The following is a 19,418-nucleotide window of genomic DNA, read 5'->3' on the forward strand; positions in this document are numbered from 1 at the left end:
GCAAAACCAAATCCCTTCACAGCGATTAGGAAGTAGGTGATTTGGGAGGAAGAAACGTCTGGCTCACACAAGCGTATGCCAGTCCCAGGGTTTCTGGCCCACCACAGACTGACATTTCCTGCGGAGGAGGTGGGACATCTCCCAAACCCGTGCGTGGCTCCAGGGAGCTCAAGCTCTCAGTTCACTGGGAACTTGACTGGGGAAGGGAAGAACTGAAATCTTGATGGACCCCAGTGCAGCTCCCTCGCCCCTGCTGTGAGCAGCTGCCTCCCAAAGATTTAACGGGGAGAGAAGGCAGCAAGTTGGCAGGGAGGAGAAGCGCGTGCAGGCAGCTTATCTTCACGCACCAGGACCTGCGTGTTTTGCAAACAGTTGCAAGGGAGAGCAAAACAGCCCCATGTGTCGGCTGGGACCCAGGGGGCAGGCACGGCCCTGCCTGCGACAACGGCACCGGGTCCCCCCACGTGCTCCCTGGCTAAGATGGGCTCCAGCCTCAGGGCTCTGCAGTTCAGTCCAAAAATATCACTGCTGCCTTCAGGGCAGTAACACGCAACCAGAAAACTCAAGAGCTGGATATTCCGAGGTTAGGCTGAGTTTGAAGAGGGAAAAAAAAATAACTACAGCAGGATACCTGCCACCCTGCCAGAGAGGCACTGCGTAACTGGCCCAGCACAGCAGGGAGGGAGAAGGGAAGGAGGCAGGAGCATCCCCAGCTGGGCTGTGCTTGGAGAGGTCCACCCTGTCCCTGTTACGTGGCATTTATCCTGTCCCCACCACGCTGGCCCCCCCCCCCGTGGCTCACCAGCTCAAAAAGCTACCCACAAAAATGCTCTGGAAGCTGGCAGCCCTTTCCCAGCCCAAGAAATGAGTCCAAATCATTTGATACCCTCACGGTTCACCCCTTCCTGTAATGCTCAGAGGGCCTGGACAAAGTTGATAGGAAAGATGGGGGAGCAGAGAGGGGACGGACCATTGCTGCTGTCTAACCACCACCATTCTCTTCCCCTTCCCCAAGGGAAAAAAGGTGCAAAGAGCAGAACCAGCCTATCATGAGAAAAAAAAAAAAAAAAAAAAAAAAAAAGCAACAGGAAAGAAAAAGCGAAAGGGAAAAGAGAGAGGGGTGTGGGGTCCTTCCCCTGGCAGGGCCCGGCCCACAGCGGGGGAACTCCAGGCTGCAGCTCCCCGAGCAGCTCCTTCGGCCGCCCCCACGCCACCCAGCGCTCACTAACAATGAGAACTTCACCACCCAAAACGTGTTGGGAGCCCACAGGCCGCCCCGAGGGAGGACTCAAGCAGGCAGCGCTGCAGGATTCATAGAAGAAAAGGTGCTTTTGAAAGAAAAAAAAAAGAAAAAAAAAAAAAGAGAAAAGCAGCAAGATGGGCGGCAGAGAGCAAATATTTATGTTTGCAGAGAGGCCTTTGCCCTTGCTCTGTGCTGGCGATGCCTCCAAATCCAGGTGCCAGCACCGGCAAGACGCGGCGTGTCCGACCAGAGCCGAGCCGAAGCCACCCCACCTGGGGTCCCTACGGTGCTGAAAAGCCGGACACGGCTTTCTCTTAACCCGGTGCCACCCCCCCCAAATCGCCCCCTCCCGAGGGCGGATTTGGGGGCAGGGGGGTCCAGCGCCTGCTCCTGCACATCACAGTGGCCCGAGGAAGAGCCGGGCTCCCAGCCGGGTCCCCGTCCAAGCAGCTTCCCCTGTGGCAGCCCCTCTGCCTGGCGCTGCCCCTCGGTCGTGGCACAGCGTGGGGCACAGCACCGCACCGACCCTCGCCCAGAGCCTCTGCCCCTGCCTGGGGCTCGAGTCGGGTCTGGGCGCCGGGACCGGCAATTTGGCTTCTCCGGTGCCCAGGCGATGCAGCCGAGCAGCGCAGGGGAAGGCAGCTCTGTGCAAAGGCAGCCAGGCACCAGCCCAGCACTGCAAGCACCGCAGCCCGGCGACGCGAGCCGCATCAGTCCAAGCAATGACAGTTCCTTGGAGCACTGGGTTTTAACACCATCATGGGGGGGGGGGGGGGGGGGGTGGCGGAAAGTTATTTTAAAGTTTGACCTTCCTCTAGAAGACGCTCTGAAAGACCAAGAGGAAAACCAAGAGCGAGCCATTAGCAAGGGAGGCAGGAGGAGCAGTTGGCAGGCAACGCCTGGGCTCTCCTCTCCCCCAGCCCGCTCCAAAGACGCCCGTGAGCTGCCGCCGGAGCGCGGTGGGTCTGCGGCTCCGGCCAGGCAGCCGCTTTTAGATGTGGCTGAGCCCTTTGCCAGCCGTGTGCGGGTAGGGAGGTCTCCGTGGGGTGTCACGTGCAGTGCGCTGACCCCGGCCCGCATCTCCTGATGGTTCCTTGTGTGGCCCCCAGAAAGGAACCCCCCGTGAGGCTGCAGGCCAGGGGTGAGAACCACAGCTCAAGAGCTTGGGAACGTCCCAGCACTCGCACGTGACCATTCAGCTGGGACGTGGCCCCAGACCAGCTGTAGTACTGACCTGCTGCTGGCACATGCACAGCACAAGGACCCACCCCCCCACCCCCCCCACCCCGTGTTCTTCACTCCAAAATGCAGGGTTTACTTTTTAAAAGTAAGTTAATTTCCAGCTTTTATCTTCAAAGGAAAACAGCCGCTGCGTTTCCAAGCTGCCATTAGAAATGAATGCACCAGGCTGGGGGAGAAGAAAAGCTGCAAAAAATCACATTTGCAGTTTATTGCTGGAAGAACAGAAGCAGCAGCCTCTGCAGGGTCCCCGTCTCTGCCTGCACCCAGGCTGAGGGGGGGGGCCCTCGGGGAGCCCCCGGCTCAGGGAGCACAGCTGGACAAACAGCAGCTCCTGGCATCCAACCACAGCTCCGAGGCAGAGCTCGGGGAAGGGGGATTGCATCCCACCCAGGCCCTTTGGGCTCACTTTTGACATTTCTGGTTAATCTCTGCGTTTTCCTCCTCTCCCCTTATCCCGGTGCACCCCAAAGCAGCACCAAGGAGCTGCTAAGAGGGGCCTGCTCCAACAAAGCCTCGCTGCGAGCAGTACGGGCTGGCCTCGCTCCCGGGGGTGCAGGGAGCTGGCAGAGACAGCAGGTTCCCGTCGCTCGGCCACAGCCTGGTGCCAGGGCACACAAGCCACCAGCCACGCTCCGGTCACCCCCGCTGCCACCAGCTTCTTTCCTGCCTTGTGTTTCAGAGGGCAGCATCCAGCCCTGGCACAGAGGCCGGCTGGCTGCAGGCAGCAGAGGGGCAGGGGGGAGCTCCGGGGGGGGCTGCAGGCAGTGGGTGCTGCCCAGGGCTGCCCCTGGAAAGCCCGGGGAGGGGCTGGGCTGGCACTTGTCCGAAGCCTCGGGCTGACTGGGGGGAGGAACAAGCACTTTGAATGTGCTGCCCAGCCCAGGGTGAAGCACCACCGACAGGGTGACCAGGAGGTAACAGGACTCACCGCCTGCGTGACCTAAACCTGCCCCTCGCTAACCCCCGACACGGCTCTTCCCCAAACCCCGAGTGCCAGAGGGCTGGGGCAGCCACCCCGCTCCAGCTCCCAGCCCAGCTCTCCAGCTGTGCTCGTACGGGGAGGAACTGAGCAGCGGCACCACCGGACTGGGACGGGGACCGGCACTACGTTTGTGTATCGCCCAGGACGCCAAGGCCAGCACGAACACAGAGGGGTGGGATCTAAGCATGGCGCTGGCAGCCAGGAACTCCTGCCCAAGTCATTCCCTTTCTGGCTTCCCACACTTGCCTTATGCCAATTTTTTTTTTTTTTTTTTTTCATTTTATTTTTAACCAAATCACTTTTGATTTTGGACACCTTTGAACCTAGGAGGACACCTGTCTTGATCTGGGGCAGCTGAGCTGAGGCACCCAGAAGGACAGATTGGCCACCTGCCTCTTGGCATGGTGGTAAAATCGGGCAGTGTTACCTATTTCAGGAAGACAACTTCATCTTCCTCCATTCCCCACCGCTGGGAGCTGGAGGAGTCACCTACTGGCATGCTTTTGCAAGATCTCCCGGCTTTTTTTATGAAAGAAAAGATGTGGCAGCTTTAAAACACTGAGCTACACTTTGGCCTCTGCAACCAACCTGCCTTGAGGACGGAATACTCCATTCCCAAGGGAAAATCTGAGTGTCCAACAACAACTGGGGACCATCCCTGCTCATGTTCCCACTTCACAGCAGGATCCCTCTGGTCCCTTGCCATTCATCTGCGGTTGGAGGAATCCCTACTTTCTGTGAAGTCCTGAAAGCATTCCTGAGCCCTGAGGCAGCTCAGAGCCACACCTAAGGAAGAAAGATGCGATTTTAGGAGAAAAGCCACATAACTGTGGCTTCCACTGCTGCGATGAGATCTTGCGCTCAGACCTTTACCGCGTTATGGCCAGACACTACAGGGTGTGACACAGCAGGAAACCCATGTGAAGGGAGCAGAAACTCCTCTTGCTGGTGGCAAGGACAAACTCTCGCAGCAAGAATCAACTGCTGCAGAGCCCCAGAGCAAGAGTTCACTGCTTGTCCCTTCATCCATCAGCAAATCGAGCCCAACTGCTCCCAGTTGGCCGCTCTGCTCCGAGCAAGCCAGACTGCCAGTTTCACAGATGCTCCTCAGATCCGCCTGAGACTCGTGCCCACCTCGGTGCCATCCCCGAAAAGCGAGGGGGGGGCCAAAGCAGGGGGGGTGTGCCAACCCTCAGTGCTGAGCACACCAGACAAAGCAACAGCCACGGCCCCTGGTGTTTCAGACCCCTGTGGAAAGCAGGATCTTGGAAGACAGTTCACCCAGAAACACACACCCACTGTGGGATGTTTGCTGATGAGCAGGGAAAAGGAGGTGGAAGGACACAGGCAGACCCTGCAGGGAGGCACCAAGTCCCCAGGTGGTGACCAGACCCACCTGGGTAGTAAAAGGAGCAGCTGGTGTGACAAAATCCCAAAATACCTCTCCTCCTACAACACCTAGGTCTGGAGGAAGGATCACAGCTTTTCACCACGCCAGGAGAGACAGACCCTCCGCTGCTGAACCCAGGAACCGCGTGGCTGGATTTTAAACAGAGCGTTTTCCCAAGCTCTGCAATTAAGCGGTGATCCCATCGGGGAGTTCAGGAACAGGACGGTTTAGCCTGGCACCAGCCAGTCTGTCATGCTGGGAAGAGCTAACATTAACTCCCCACAGACAGAGGTGGGTAAACTCACCCCACCCTCCGCACGGGTGCCCTGAGCCGGGGCTGCCGCTGCCACCTCCCGACAGCCTCCCACCTCCCGCTCCTTTTGCACGCAAACAGCATGCCGAGACAACCACATTTACTGCAGGTTCAGTTCAGAGCTCGGTTTGAAAAGGCGCTGCTTAAAATATCACAGAGCAACAAGGCCTACAGCTGTCAGAGGCTCCCAGCCTGCTCCAGGGACCAGCTCTCTCCCCTCTTCCTAGGGCACGAGCCCTTTCCCAAAGCACTCTGAGCCAAGGCCAACGCTCCGCCTGGCAGAGACTCCATCAACACATCCAACGCGCATTCCCGGAGACATTTACCCAGCCTGCGGTGCCGGCACAGCAGTGCCTAGCACTGCCAGGCCTCTCCCAGATGCCTGATGCCAACCGAAGAGTTAACATCTTGCTGAAAGCCTCCTGGGCCACACCGAGTCCTTGGGAGAGGAGCAACCTACCCACCCTCTAAACAAGAGTTTGCTTGAACTCTTTCCTGATAAACTCAGTTCAAAATGGAGCGACCATGGAAGGTGCTTGGGTTTTATTCAGCCCCTTCTCTCTCCCCTGCACAAAATTTTAGGAGTCTCTTGAAACAACCAGTTTCAACAACTGGAGATTTTATTCAGGATGAAATACTGACTCTCTTCCCCAGATGTTTGCCCCAGCAGAGACTAAACCCCCCAGGCCCCCGCTCTCCTGAGGCTGTGGCGCAGCAGGAGGGCAGCACCCTCTGCACAAGTGGGGTGAGATCCAGTGAGCACACGACAGCATCTCATGAAATTTTACTCGTTAAGTGTTCCTGGACAGGGGGGAACACCCAGGCCTGTGTGGGCCACCACCACTTCCAACAGACAGGATTGAACTGTAACGCTCTCCCTGACAAACTCAAAGAGTGATAGGTATGGGGAGGAGATGAGAAACACCTCTGCAACCAGTCCTTCGGGCTGTGATGGGCTTCGAAGGATCAAGCACAGAGTGAAGGAGCTGAGGAAGAGGAAGCTCTGCGAAGGAAGGAAGGGTTACCTGCAGCACGCAAGGCTTCAACACTGTACGGTCAGCCAACACCCTTGGTGCTGACAGTCAGAGGCACGTGCCAGCTCCTCCTGCTGCAGGAGGTGGATGCCAGGGCAATTCCTGCACAAGCAGTTATAGCAAGGACAGAAGACGACCCTTCTCACCTAGACGGAGCTCCCCGAAATTGCCGCATCCAATCTTCTTGCCGACCCGGAAGTTGGGACCCACCATTAAGACTCCCGAGTTGGTTCCAGCACTCCGGCTTCCATGACTGCTCCTTCCTCCACCTGTCTTGGACATCCTTTTACCTTCCTCCAGCTCCCCTTTCCCTCCTCTCTTATCAAAATCCATAAGTTTGTGATACCCCGGCCTCTCCACGGTTACGCTGCTGCCATACAAATCCCAGAGCTGCCGAAAATTGAGGGGTGAGGAGAAAAGAAGCAGGGCTCTTCTTAGTTAATACACCATCACGGTGAGCGATGGGAGGGCGGGGCGTGGAGAAGAAGGGATAAACTGCCACCCACGGGTGCTGGGCTACTGCAATGTTAGTGCTTTCCAAGGTCCTGCCGGGATTGTCATCATCGCCTGTTAGAGGGAGTTCTTTGGTGGAGAGAACATCCTGCGGAGAGGGTCTTCCCAGCGTGGCTCCTTGGTCTCCCAGCTGTGGAAAGGAGAGAGAGAGAAAATTAGCACAATGAAACGAAGAGGCAGAGGACGTCAGGGGGTTTGTGAGCTCCAGGTTCCTGCCCCCAGCTCTGCAGAGCCCCTCCAACACCTCCCCTGCGTTACAGATAACTCCCAGAATGATGCAAGAGTGCCACAACTGAGGGGTGAGAGAAGCCGGGCTATCAGGACTGCCACAGGGTGCCCCACATCTAAGATGTTGGCATAAATAAATAAATAAAAGTCTGGCCACGGCAGGAGGTGAAACACTCGATGAACGTCTCCAGGTTGGAGCCCGAAAAGCCTCATGTGGGCAGAACAACATCCCCACGGGGAAGGGCTGCTGGAGGCAGGGAGACCTTCGCAAGCATCAGCCGAGGCGCTCAGGGCCAGGCTGCTGCTGGTCAGACCCCAGAGTCCCCACGAGCAGCGGACACACGTACACCGCCGCGTTACGGGCAAACCACGTCAGACGGGCAATTTCCTACGAAGTGAAAAGAGGATATTCTGCCCAGACGGCTGCTTGCTGGGAGGGTCCCTGCGGGTCCAGAGGTTGTGGCCAGCTGAGTCAGAGCACTTCCCCCCAGCACCAGCCTCCGTTGTGGCTGGGCCAGGACCTTTGTGCCAGCGATCCTGCGCCAGGACGCGTGGGAGAGGACACGGTTTCTAAGCAGCTGTGGGGGTGGTGCTGGGGGGTGACCATGCTCAGGGCTCCCACAACACCGTGCCCAGGCCTGCCCGGCTGGGATAAAACAGACACTGGCAAAAAGGAACCCAGGACTCACTAACACCCTGCTCGCCTCCATGGCGAGCTCCTAATTGTCGCCTCTTCCTCTGCTCTTGCGAACAAACCTTGCTTTTAATTGCAACGCCCGGACTGAGGCATGGTGGCAAACAGGGCTGCTGGCTGCAGCCTGGGCAAAAGCCACTGTGACACTCAGTAACTGATGGCCCTGGACGCTTGTTTGCTCCATGGTTGTGTGGCACCTCGCCTACCTCACGTGCACAGCTCCCAGCGAGGCTGGTGGGAAGCCCCATGCTGGTGGTGGGGTAATTCAGGGTTCCCCTTGGCCCCCACAAGCAGGCAGGACTCAGCCAGCCCCTCAAACCAGGGAGCTCCTTCAAATGTGCCCACCCCTGCTCACTGTGGGGAGGTTGGACTAGATGACCTTTAAAGCTCTCTTCCAACTCAAACTCCTCTACGATTCTACGACATCGGCTTCGCACAAGCCCCCTCGGTGCAGCTGACTGCTCACGCAGCCACAGCCCAACATCGAGGCCAAATCAGCCCCTCGCTCCCTTCCCCGAGGGATGCCAGGACAAGCACCACTGACCAGCTCTGTGCTCTGGGAACCAGGTTCCCAGGACGGAGCCACGCTCTCTCTTCATCCAGGACTCCCACCGGAGCCACGTGGGAGGAGGTCGGGCTCAGTCCCTTCTCGCAGGGATGCCCACGCAGGAGGCAGCCAGCCAGCCAGCCAGCAAGCTAAATACGGGCTGGGAAGTGCAAAGGGTCTAGCAGGAGTTGGGTGCACACTGGGAGGCCACATGAGAGCGAGACATACCCACGCATGCCCCACTTTTCCCCCCCCTCCAGCATTCACCATCTCTGGTTTTGCTCCCAGCTCAGCCCTTGCTGTGTTTTGAGCGAGCCAAGCTGCGAGGCAGCCCGCACCCCTCCCCGCCAACTCCCCCAGTCCCATTCCCCCCCCTCTCACTACCTTCCTCCACTCCTCTCCAGGCTCCCGTGACACCCACCAAGAGCCCTCGCTGCCACGGCCTCATTACCTGCAGGTTAAACAAGCAAACCCACGCCCCTCCAGCACTCAGACTCCAGGAAATGAGCATACTGCAAGTCCAGACGCTTGGCCAAACCCCGTAAAACTTTTTATTGGCTCCCAATAGCTATTAATAACAAAAAAAAAAAAGGCTTCTTGTGCTAAAGGGTGCATGGGGGGAAATGGGGGAGGGTCCAAAAGCAACAGAGGGAAAAAGACACCCAAGCCAGAGCTCAGCATGGGGGAAGGACAAGGGCAGGGGAGCGGCTCCCTGGGGCTGCCCCGCTCCCAATCCTCTCCTGATGTGGAATCCTCACCAGGGCCCACCACGATCTGTCCGCAGCATCCTGGCAAAATGCTGCTGTTCTCCAGGAGGGACCGGAGCTGCAGGCACCAAAGGTACAGGGTGCTGGCCCAGCTCCTTGGGGCCGGTGCGGGCGCACGGCACCCAACTGCGGGACGTGCCTGTCCCAAGTACTGGGGAACAAGGCTTTCACGGGGGGTGGGAGCCCCCTCCTTCCCCCCCCAAGCTTCGTCCTCCAGGCCAACAAACACCTCCAGAGCATCCCCAGAGCACAGCAGCCCCAGCACAGAGCAGCCCGGCCCTCCAAGGCCAACCCCAGCAGGCTGGGGACCATCTTGCTGCCGCCAGCACGTCTCGGCTGAGGGAAACTGAGGCACGCAGAGCTTTCCCCTTTTCCCCCCAAGGCCCCAGGCCAGCCCCTGCCCTGACACTCCTTTCCCCCCTGGCAGGCAGCGGTCTCTGTCCCGTGCCAGCAGGAAGCGGGGTGGGAGCGGCGGCGGAGCAGGGCTTCCCTGCGCTTTGTTCTCCCCCAGCCCCAGGCGCGCACGGCCCACACGTGATATCCTGCTCATTCTTTGCTCCCCCCCAATAATTTCCGCTCCGGGTTTGGCGCACGGCCGTGCCCTCCCGCCTGCCTCCCGCTTCTCCCACCTCCGCCAGGCCTCGCGCAAGGACGCCGCGGAGCCCTTTTCTCCCCCCCCCCCTCCCCGCGACCTCCCAGCTCCCGGAGCAGCCGGACTCTCCCCAGGCATTTTGGGAGCCCCCCCTTCCCCCAGACGTGGCTCCAGCCCCACAGCGGGGAAGGGGAGGCAGACAGCGATGCGCAGGCCACGCCGCTTCATACCCCGTTCTCGTTTTGAATCAGACCTTTATGTTCAGTCCCGGGGGGGATTGCAGGCCCAGACTGTTTGCACAGAGTCAGGCGGCCGACAGCCAGAGTCGAGGGAGCTCCAGCCCCCGCGCTTGGGATTATTTTTTTAAAAGGGTTACGGGCCTGTCTCTGCGAGGGAATTTCAGACAATGGAGCAAGACAGAGCCCTAACAGAGGGAAAAAATAAATACTGTTTCCTGCAAGCACCGAGAGACTGTGCCGTCTTCCTCCAGCCCAGACAAACACAAGCACAGCGCAGCTCTCCAGCTCCGCCTGTGCAGCGAGCCCCAGTCTTGGGAGCAGCCCCTGCAAAAGAACCCGGCCCCGAACCCCGATTTGAGGCAACAGGGCCAGGGCAACGGCCAGCGAGGCCACAGCACTGACCCCCGCGCTGGGGCTGCGTGCCAGCCGGCCGCCGAGCTGCAACTCCCCCTCTCCCAAAGCCGGGTGGCCAGAGCAGCAGGAAGTCGCTGAACCGCATCCGCGTGAGTCAGGCCAGGGCAAGTGATGCTCCTCCAAACTCTGCCCACCAACCTCCCCCGTGGATGAGCCGAGGGGAGCTGAGGGCCGGGAGGAATCTATTTTCGCATCCAAATAGCGCCAAGGAGAGGTAACAGCTCTTCGGACCTTGGTACAAAAGCAGGACCCACCTCGCTGTGCGGGTGACTGGTCAAGTTTTCCACTCTGTGCCAGAAAGAGAGCTCTGGCCTTTAAAATTGAGAACAACCCAATCAGAAACAGAAACCTTTGGTAAAATCCCAGGACTCCCACTGCTCTGGAGCAAACAGTCCTGCAAAACCCGTGTTTGCTAAAACACAGCAGCCTCTGGACAGGCAACAGGGACCCAGACCTGCCCCATCCTGCCACCCCAGGGTAGCAGCACCGTGGGGAATGTGCCCCAGATAAAACTGACAGCACGCTGTTGGATTTCAAACAGGAATCCTCACCCAGAGGGTCACATCGAGGCAAGCAGCCTCAGAAAAGCACCTTCTACACGGAATTTATTGGCCTGGTGTCAATTCTGATGCAAGATGAAACTAAGAAAACTTCTTTCTCTCTTTGGGGGGAAGGGGAGGGAGCGGGACGAACAAGAAAAAAATAAATTGGCCTGAAATTTGGTAGAAGAAATTCCAAAGCAAGCTGTGGTCTTAAAACAAATAAGCACTGCCCTGCAGTGTTTGCAGTGCAAGTGCTCCAAGCCAGGCAGCCTGAAAGTGAAATAAACTGTAGACAAGTACAAGTGACTTCAGCACCGCCCCAAAACAGGACCACAAAAACACTGAAAGTACCATAAAGGGGGCAAAACCACACTCAAGCAATCATACGAAACCCAAAGAAGGGGTTCGTGTTGTTTTTGTTGAAATACTGGGTTCTTTTTATTTGCCATCTGGTTTTGAGCACACCAGGTCTGCTCTAGTCGCATTTACAAGCTTTTCCCTCCAGTCATGAGGGTGAGAAAAAGGGACTGGGGGTGCAGGATTGTTTGTTTGGTTTTGTTTTGTTTTTTTGTGTTTTGTTTTTGTTTTTTTTTGGGGGGTGTTTTTTTTTTAGTTTTTTTTGTTGTTGTTGTTGTTTTGTTTTGTTTTTAAAAGAAAAAGCTGCAATTCTAGTGCAAGCCTTTGCCTGAGACCTGGGACAGACTGAAATATAAAGGCTCGGGAAGCTCCTGGCCACATTTGCAAGTATAAAACACTGAAAAGTTGTATTTTAAAAAATTTATCTCCTGTATAGTGAAACCTCGTGGCTGCTGAGAAAGGACTTGTACAATACCATCTGGGGCACATTGTTCTAGGCCCTTTATACCCACACACTGTTCCTGCCTGAAAGAGGTTACAATTAAATGGGGCAAGACAAAAGAGGGGAAGAAAAAACAGTGGCCTGGAGCAGGGAAGCGATTGGTGAAGGTCAGGGAGCAGGTCTGTGGCATTTTTTGGACCAGCCAGCACCCCTGGACCGGTGTGATGCTGCTCCCAGCCACCAAGGCTCGGCTGTACCGAGCCCTGACCTCCACAAGCCTTTGGCATGGTTACTTGAAGCCAGTTTCCCCATGTACTCTGCGCTTTGCAAGCAAGAGAAACACAGCTGCATCCAGATGAAAGATAAAGGAAAGCTTCTTGAGAGCACAAAAAAGAAAAGCCCTTGACACTATGCAGCTCCAAGTACAGATCACTGCCAATTAAAAGCTAAAAATAATCACAAATACCCTGATGTCCCAAAGGACGACCCATCAGCTGGCTCCCAATACAAAAATCCAGACCAAAAAGCAACCGGTGGCCTTACACAGCTGAAACCAAAACCCAATACGTTTTAGAAGTTTAAAAGGCAGATGAAGTCTTTGCTTACAAGGAGATCAAAAGTCTTAAAAGCAAGATCCAACATCTTTAAAGCAAGCTGCAGACGGTCCCAGATGATGTCTAGAAAGGTCTGTAGTTAAAAAATGTATTCCAGTCTCCAGTGCTGGCAGCCAACTCTGCTCATGCCAAAACAGGGAAGAGCTGTGCCACGACACCGAGGCTTCCCAAAATGAGGGGTCATGGAAAGCCTCATCAGGCTTCCCACGGGAGAGCCCTGTACTGGGTACGGTCGACCCGGAGGTAGGCCAGAAGGTGCTGGAGACACACAGGGCAGCTCCCTCCTCCCGCGGGAGGGCAGGAGACCCGGGGCACCCCTGCAGAGGCACCCCCCCAAAGAGCTCAGCGAGCGGAAAGGCAAGGGGCTGCCGGAAGCCTCCAGCTTCTGAGTGGTCTGCAGACACGTCAGTGCTACCCGAGCACGTGGAGACCAGCCTCCAGGCGCCACGGCACAGCGCTGCTGGGCCCTTCTCCATCTGCCCCACACTCTACGTGAGGCCTCCAGAGACCCAAGACAAGCAGGACAACTCCCGGTACTCCTGCACGGCTCTGCCTAGGGGCCTTCCGGGTGGAGGCGGCTCAGGAGGGGAACAACTCATCTGGGGTGTGAGCAGCTATAGAATGAGAAACAGGTGCTGAAGAGGGGCAAAAAAGAAGTACTCATTGCAGCCGAACGCTGGGAACTGCAGCAGTACAAAAGGTGCTCCTGCGATGGGGGTTTGGGCCCACACCTGCATCCTCCACGGGGCCACCGTTCCCCCGCGCCCGGGGCAGTGGGGAGCCGAGGCCAACGCAGGCTGGAGGAAGAAGATGGCAGCTTGAGGACAGAGGCTGTTCCAGCTGCTCCACAGGACAGGGATTCACCACGAAATAACCTTCTCCCACCAACTCTGCTCTGGATCAAGAGGAAAGGAAAACCCTTGAGTGTTCTAGTGCAAGAGAATCCTGTCCCACTGGGTCTGCAGCGTCCCGCGCTGTGCAGGGCTGGCTGAGGTCCTCACTCTGGGCTGAAGCTCCTCACTTCTGCTCTTTCAACAGCTGACAGCTCCAAGGAAAAGCCTGTCCATACAGCTACCACAAATGGGAAATCCAGTGGCTTTTCCCAAATGTTAAAATAACGCAAATACTTCCCATATTCTAGACAAATATGGTTTGAACACAAAATTTCCAAGTCTAGTGCTAGCTTCGCTGGCAGGACAGTCAACATGACCAGTAAAACCAGACAACCTATACTGGACTGACAGCAAGCACATACACATGTGTAAAGAGCCAGCTTGAGCCGCTCTTATTTAATTGATGTTTAAGAACAAACACAATCAAACTGGAAGTAGACCACCTTTATACCGAGGTAGGAGCATTCACACACCTTCGGCACCGATTTAGCTTCACAGATTCTAAACTCCTCTCTTCCACAACCGACACAGAGCTGTCGGTCTGGGGGGTGACTCGCTCCCAGCCCTGCAGCAGTACCGGGGCTCCTCAGGCTGCTTTCCTTCCCTTTTCTCTCTGTGCACACACACACCAGTGCCACAGGAGAAAGACCAGTTTGAGACAGCAGTGTCAGACACCACAGTAAGCCTGTTCCTGCTACTACCTTGGAGGGGTGGCATCATGTTCCAGAGTACGCTGCCAGCCTCCCTGTGACTCAAGTCTTGACATTTATGAGAAAAATCCACGCTGGACAACTGGTAGGAGGGGCCTGTTGTTTGGTTGGTTTTTGTTTTTGTTTTTTTAAATGAAGAGTCCTTCCAAGGCTTGGACAGTATACAGAGGCCTTTTTTGCTTGGGCAACAGGCAAGTCATAAGCTGGAAGCGTAGGCTCCTCTCCCTGCTTTGTGCTGCTGGGCTCAGGCAGTGCAAGGGGCTCCAGAGGGATCTCCCGAGCTTCCTCCGCTCCCAGACACGCACCTCACCTCCGAGCCAGACACAGCAGCTCACCATCAGCTCCTTCACACTACAGACACGCCAAAGCTCAGACACAAGTCCTAGGGTGGGCTGTCCTCAGCTGCATCAGGTGCTTCCCCAGGAGGAAGAGGGAAACCTTGCTGTTTGGAAAAAAAACCATCCTGACCACCAACCAGGGAAGTTTCCTGCGTGGACTGGAGAGGCAGTGGGACTGTGCAGCACTCAGAGCCTTCTCCAACTTGCACCTCCACCAGCTACAGCTCTGGTCAGAGGAGACCCAAGCAAACTTACTGGAGCAGCAGAATATTCCTTAAGGCAAAGGCAGATTGGCTTGTTCTGGCCCAATTTCCTCCCAGTCCCTTGAGAAAAAAGGAGACTGAGTGCTTTGGCTGAGGATCTCAAGGCACCCAGCAGAGAAGGGAATTCTGGATGTGAGCATCTCATCTGACACAGCACAGAAGAGTTGTGCCAACCCTATGATGATGGACAACTGTCTGCATCTCACAGGGGACAGCCCATGTGGAAGAGCCAGAGAAGCAGGACAGGGGTGAAGGGGCCTTTATCTGCCCTGGGGAATCCCGTAAAAATCAGAAAGTCCTGAAAGCAGCCGCTTTCCCAGCAAGGCACAACGCCTGCGCAGTTCCTGCTGATTGCAGCCACAAGAACATCATCCCCTGAGCCCAGCAGGGTCAGGGTAAGCAGAGATGGCATCCAGGCCTCCCTGCAATCTCCAACGCTTTTCCCAGGTTACAGCGAGGCGGGAGCCAGCACAGCTCTGTTTACCCCGTTTCCTCCTTTGTGCGTTCGCGTTGGTGTCAGCACAACAGGAAGCTCTTGTTAAATAGTTTGTTACTTAACTGCTGATGCAGAGCCACCGGGTAATCCAGGCGTAACACGCACTGCGTTTCCAGAGGTGGGGGAGCCTCACGGTTCAAGATCGGGGCTGGGATTGGAGAGCTCTCAGCTCTGCCACCGCCTCCCTGGCGATCTGGGCATGGACTGACTTCCCGGCCATTACGCTGGGATAACAACTCCCCTGCAATCTGCCTTGACCCTTCGAGGTCCCCAGGGAGATGCTTGGCTCTTTCTCAGCTTTTGAACAGTGCTGAGAGCTCAGCAGCCTTCCCCCTGCCTCCTCCAAGGCATCCTTCAGGGAAAAGACAAGAAGTCAGTAAACCGACTGAAGAAACTCCCGCGCTGAACAGCAACACCATCCCATGAAACCCACCCACCGTACCTGCACTCCTGCTGCCCACGCGTGAGGTTCGGCCCACTGGTGGGGAATATCCAGCGGGTCACAAATCTACTTTTCGGATCCTCATGTCAAGCCCACCGGCTTGCTCATCCCAAAGAGCAGCCCTCATCTGAAGCCCCACAGCCCATCTCCCTGACTGCTTCCTTCCAAGCCGCTGCGTCCCCCATCGCACAAACACGGACACCGGTCCACGGCTGTGCGGTGCTGTCGGACTGAGTCACCGATTACACAGCAGACGCAGTTCTATCACCATGGTCACTGTACCAGGAGCGTTTGAAGAGCAGTTTCCCCTCCGACATGGGAACCGCTGCGGCCGGTCTCCTCCTCCAGTGAGCACAGACACCGCAGCATGGTTTCACTTTTGGTCCCGCAGTGTTTACAACTAGGAAATCTGCAAGGGCAGTTTGTCCAAAACATGTTTTTTTTTTTTCCATCCCCGTTGTTTCTTGAAAAGAAACAAGGATAATGTTTCTACCAGAATTTCTTCTAGTGTTGGGGGAGGGGAAGAAAAAAACAAAACAAAACAAAACCACACACACAAGAGCCCCCACAAACCTCAAAAAACCGCAAACCGTGGCAGCAAAGCTTTTAATCCAATATGATCCGAGCACCCTTGTTCCAAACCTCCCCTCCCTTCCTGGCTCCTCAGCTCTTTACTGAGAACATGGTGTGGCTGTGAAGAGAGAGGGGACTCCACTCGCACCCCCCAGCTCAGCTCAGCCCCCCCCCAGCCGTGGGTGCAGGGGGGTCCCAGCACCTCCAGCCTGGCCAGTGCCCTCCCGCTGCTGCTGTGCCCTGGGGCTGGGCTCTCGCCCTCCCTGTGCAGCAGAGGGGTCAGACACAGCTAACACTGCTCTTAGCATCATAGTTAGGAAAAAAAAAACAAAAAAAAAAAAACCAAAAAACAAACAAAAAAAAAAAAAACACAAAAAAAAACCCAAAAAAAACAAAACAAAAAAAAAAAAAACCAAAAAACCAAAAAAACAAAAACAAACAAACAAAAAAAAAACCAAAAAAAAAACCAAAAAACCGAAAAAACCAAAAAAAAAACACAAAAAAACACAAAACCAAAAAACCAAAAAAACAAAAAACAAAAAAAGCAAAAAACCAAAAAAACAACAAAAAACAAAACAAAAAAAAAAAACAAAAAAAAAAAAAAAAACAAAAAAACACAAAAAAACAACAAAAAACAAAAAAAAAAAAAACAAAAAAAAAGCAAACAACAAAAAAAACCAAAAACCAAAAAACCAAAAAACCAAAAAACACAAACAAACAAAAAAAAAAAAAAACAAAAAAACAACAACAAAAAAAAAAAACAAAACAAACAAACAAACAAACAAAAAAAACCAACCCCAAAACAAACCACCCCACTAACAGAGCAAATAATCAGACACACCATCACTTCCAGCTATAAAGTTAACACAGAACAAACAAAAATGACTTCTCGCAAGCGAAGCAGGACCGCGTTGGGCCTGTTAGAGATTAAATCACACACCAGCATAGCTGTGCTGCTCCCAGCACTGACCATTAGCCAGCCCAAACGCCCCAGCGTTTCACCTCAGTCTCCATCTGTGGCCCTCAGCCATGTCCAAAAAAAAAAATCCAAGCTACAAAACCACCAAAATTTAAAAAATGTATCATAAAAATCATTATAATATAGCATTTGTTTTTTCCCCAGAGTTGAGCTGTGCTGCAAAGAAGATGGATTTTTCCTTTTGGCTTCTTCTTCCAGCTATCGTGTCTATTAAGCTTTTCTCTAAATTAGAAGTGTTCTCTTGTTACTGGCTATTCTCTTCCCCACAAGATTTTTTTTTTAGACACTGCACTCTGGTCAGCGCTTAACCTACAAGAAATCAAGCTCCAAATCTATTTGAAGTTATTTTCTCCCAACTTCCAAACACAAGCATGGCTTTTTAATGAATTACTATGAATTTGCAATTTTTTATTCTGTTTTGGTTTTTTTTGTTTTTTTTTTTTTTTTCTTTTTCCAGTTGGTTGGTTTTTGTTGTTGTGTTGGTTTTTTTGTTTGTTTTTTGGGTTTGTTGTTGTTTTGTTTTTTTTTTAATAAGGTTTATGCCACATCATTCCCTCCATAATGATAAGAGGAGCAGAGTTTCAACATCACAGCAGAGAACTGCTTCTACTAAAGGGGGATCCCCCTTCACAGCTCGGAGACCTCACCAATGCTCGGCTACACCAAAGTTCTCACAACACAAACCCAGTAATGACTCACGGGTGATTTCACTGAGATCTTTAGAGGATACCAGCCTGCTTTAAAGCAGAATCTCAGCTGTTCCTCCAATTCCAGCACCACTAACAGTGCAGTTAGTGCTGGACGGCCCAACCATCCTGGACTCTTGCCGCCCAAGGTGCTCACGAACCTGGAGTGTGCATGATCCAACTCCAGCACCATAACAGCCCCAAAAGAGAGTGAGAACAAAACTGAAATCTGTTCTCTAAACAGAATAAAATTAAGTAAGTAGTAAAAAAAGGGGGGAAACCCCCAGTAGTGGTGTTTTCAGTTTCCAACGGAGCCCAGAAGGCAACACTCTGAAGAGTTGGTAGGAACTCACGTGAAGGTGTGAATTCCCTACGCTGTTGTGATTTTAAAACAATTGCCTCCTTTTCATGAGGAGGACAGAAGAGCTGTCCAAGCCACATGCAGGAGAACACCCCTGGACCAGCAGCCAGACGACTTCACCCTGAAGTCTCAACTGCTCCCACCACAGCGCAGCACGGAGGAGGAAAACTCCTGCCCCGCCGCGGGTGGGCAGGCAGGCAAGGGTACGTGTGCATAGTGTCAGCTTTACAAAGAGTCAGCTTTCTGGCAGTAGCTCAGCAGTAATTATTTTGCACTCAAAAATACCTAAAGAAACAGGCCCCTCTTTAACCAACAGGAGTGGGACCGTTTTGATGCCGTGTTTGCTCCCTGCTTGCATAAGCAGAAATGGAAATCAATGTGCTTTGGGACAGTCCAAATTCAGAACAACCCAGATCCTCAATGTTTTTCAACACAAACAAGCTTGCAGAGTCAACAGCTCTTCTAGGGCAACTCCTAAATCTCTCAGTAAAAGCAGCCACAAAGAAAACTTCATGAAGCATCTCTCCACTCTGCAGCCTGCTATCCAATTTGCTTCCAGCCGAATGCAGAATTCCACTCTTTTTGCTGGATCCCCGTCCAAAGCAGTTACACCTGGATGGAAAATATTAACTGTGCTTTACCAAGGAGCCGGAAATACCATGATGGAAATTTCAGCAGCAGCACAGGAACCGAGCAAAAAGCTAAAAATACTTCTCTAGGAAAAATAATAATAGTAAATATGCACATGCTAAAATAAGACAAGATCTGAAAATTAGACTGGAAAAGATCAAACACATCACAAGTCAGACAAATCCATTCAAGAACCAAGTGCCTAAGAGAGTCTATTCACCTTTTTGGGCTAATCAGCCACAAATTTAAACTTCCAGCTACAGAATTCATAAAATCTATCAGAAAACACACGGAAGCTTTATTAGAGAGACTTGAAGGGAAACAGCTTTTAGGCTGACTTTACAGACCCCACAAAGGGGGTCTGTACTGTATGCCTTGATTTACCCCTCGAGCGACGTGCCGTCGTGCCCAGCGAAGCCCCAGGGCAGCCACCTTCCAGTTCTTGAGCCACACGCACCCCAGAGCCATTCCCGTGGTCCCTGTGCTGGATCCACACCACGTGGAAACAGCAGCAATGTCAAACCACTGTGGGGAGTTTGGAATGCAAAACGCCTGGTTGCAGGAAGGAGTCAGGTAGCAAGAGATCTCTTCCCATCCATCCCTGCCGTCATGCTTCTGGGCATCTCCTACCTGCTCTCTACTCCAGCATCCCTTCTCCAAGACCAGCAACAGCCATCCTCACAGCTGCTGGGCCAGGAGAGGTTCTGGTACACAGCTGGAAGATGGCAAAGTCAGCAAACGACCCAAGTACAGCAGCTCCAGCCTGGTGCCCCACTGCTCATACTGATGTCACTTTGATGTTCCTGTTCACAGGTGGAACAATTTCTGAGAAACTGGAGCCTCCTTTGTTATTACCGTAAGAGGGATGCTGTAGGCAACAGATGGGTGACCAGA

General features: G+C 54.0%; 1 protein-coding gene across 2 annotated transcripts in view; it reads right to left on the reverse strand.

Annotated features, from left to right (window-relative positions):
* Positions 1 to 19,418, reverse strand: part of CSNK1G2 (casein kinase 1 gamma 2) — a 46,416-nt gene that overhangs the window by 9,669 nt on the left and 17,329 nt on the right. For both annotated transcript variants that reach the window (XM_042794483.1, XM_042794484.1), the window contains exon 2: positions 6,351 to 6,847. In XM_042794483.1, coding sequence (XP_042650417.1) covers positions 6,351 to 6,537 — 187 coding nt within the window. In that variant the 5' untranslated portion in view covers positions 6,538 to 6,847. The remainder of the gene's footprint in view (positions 1 to 6,350; positions 6,848 to 19,418) is intronic.

Source organism: Tyto alba, unplaced genomic scaffold (genome assembly GCF_018691265.1).
Source record: "Tyto alba isolate M040663 unplaced genomic scaffold, T.alba_DEE_v4.0 Super-Scaffold_20000042, whole genome shotgun sequence".
Classification (NCBI taxonomy): domain Eukaryota; kingdom Metazoa; phylum Chordata; class Aves; order Strigiformes; family Tytonidae; genus Tyto; species Tyto alba.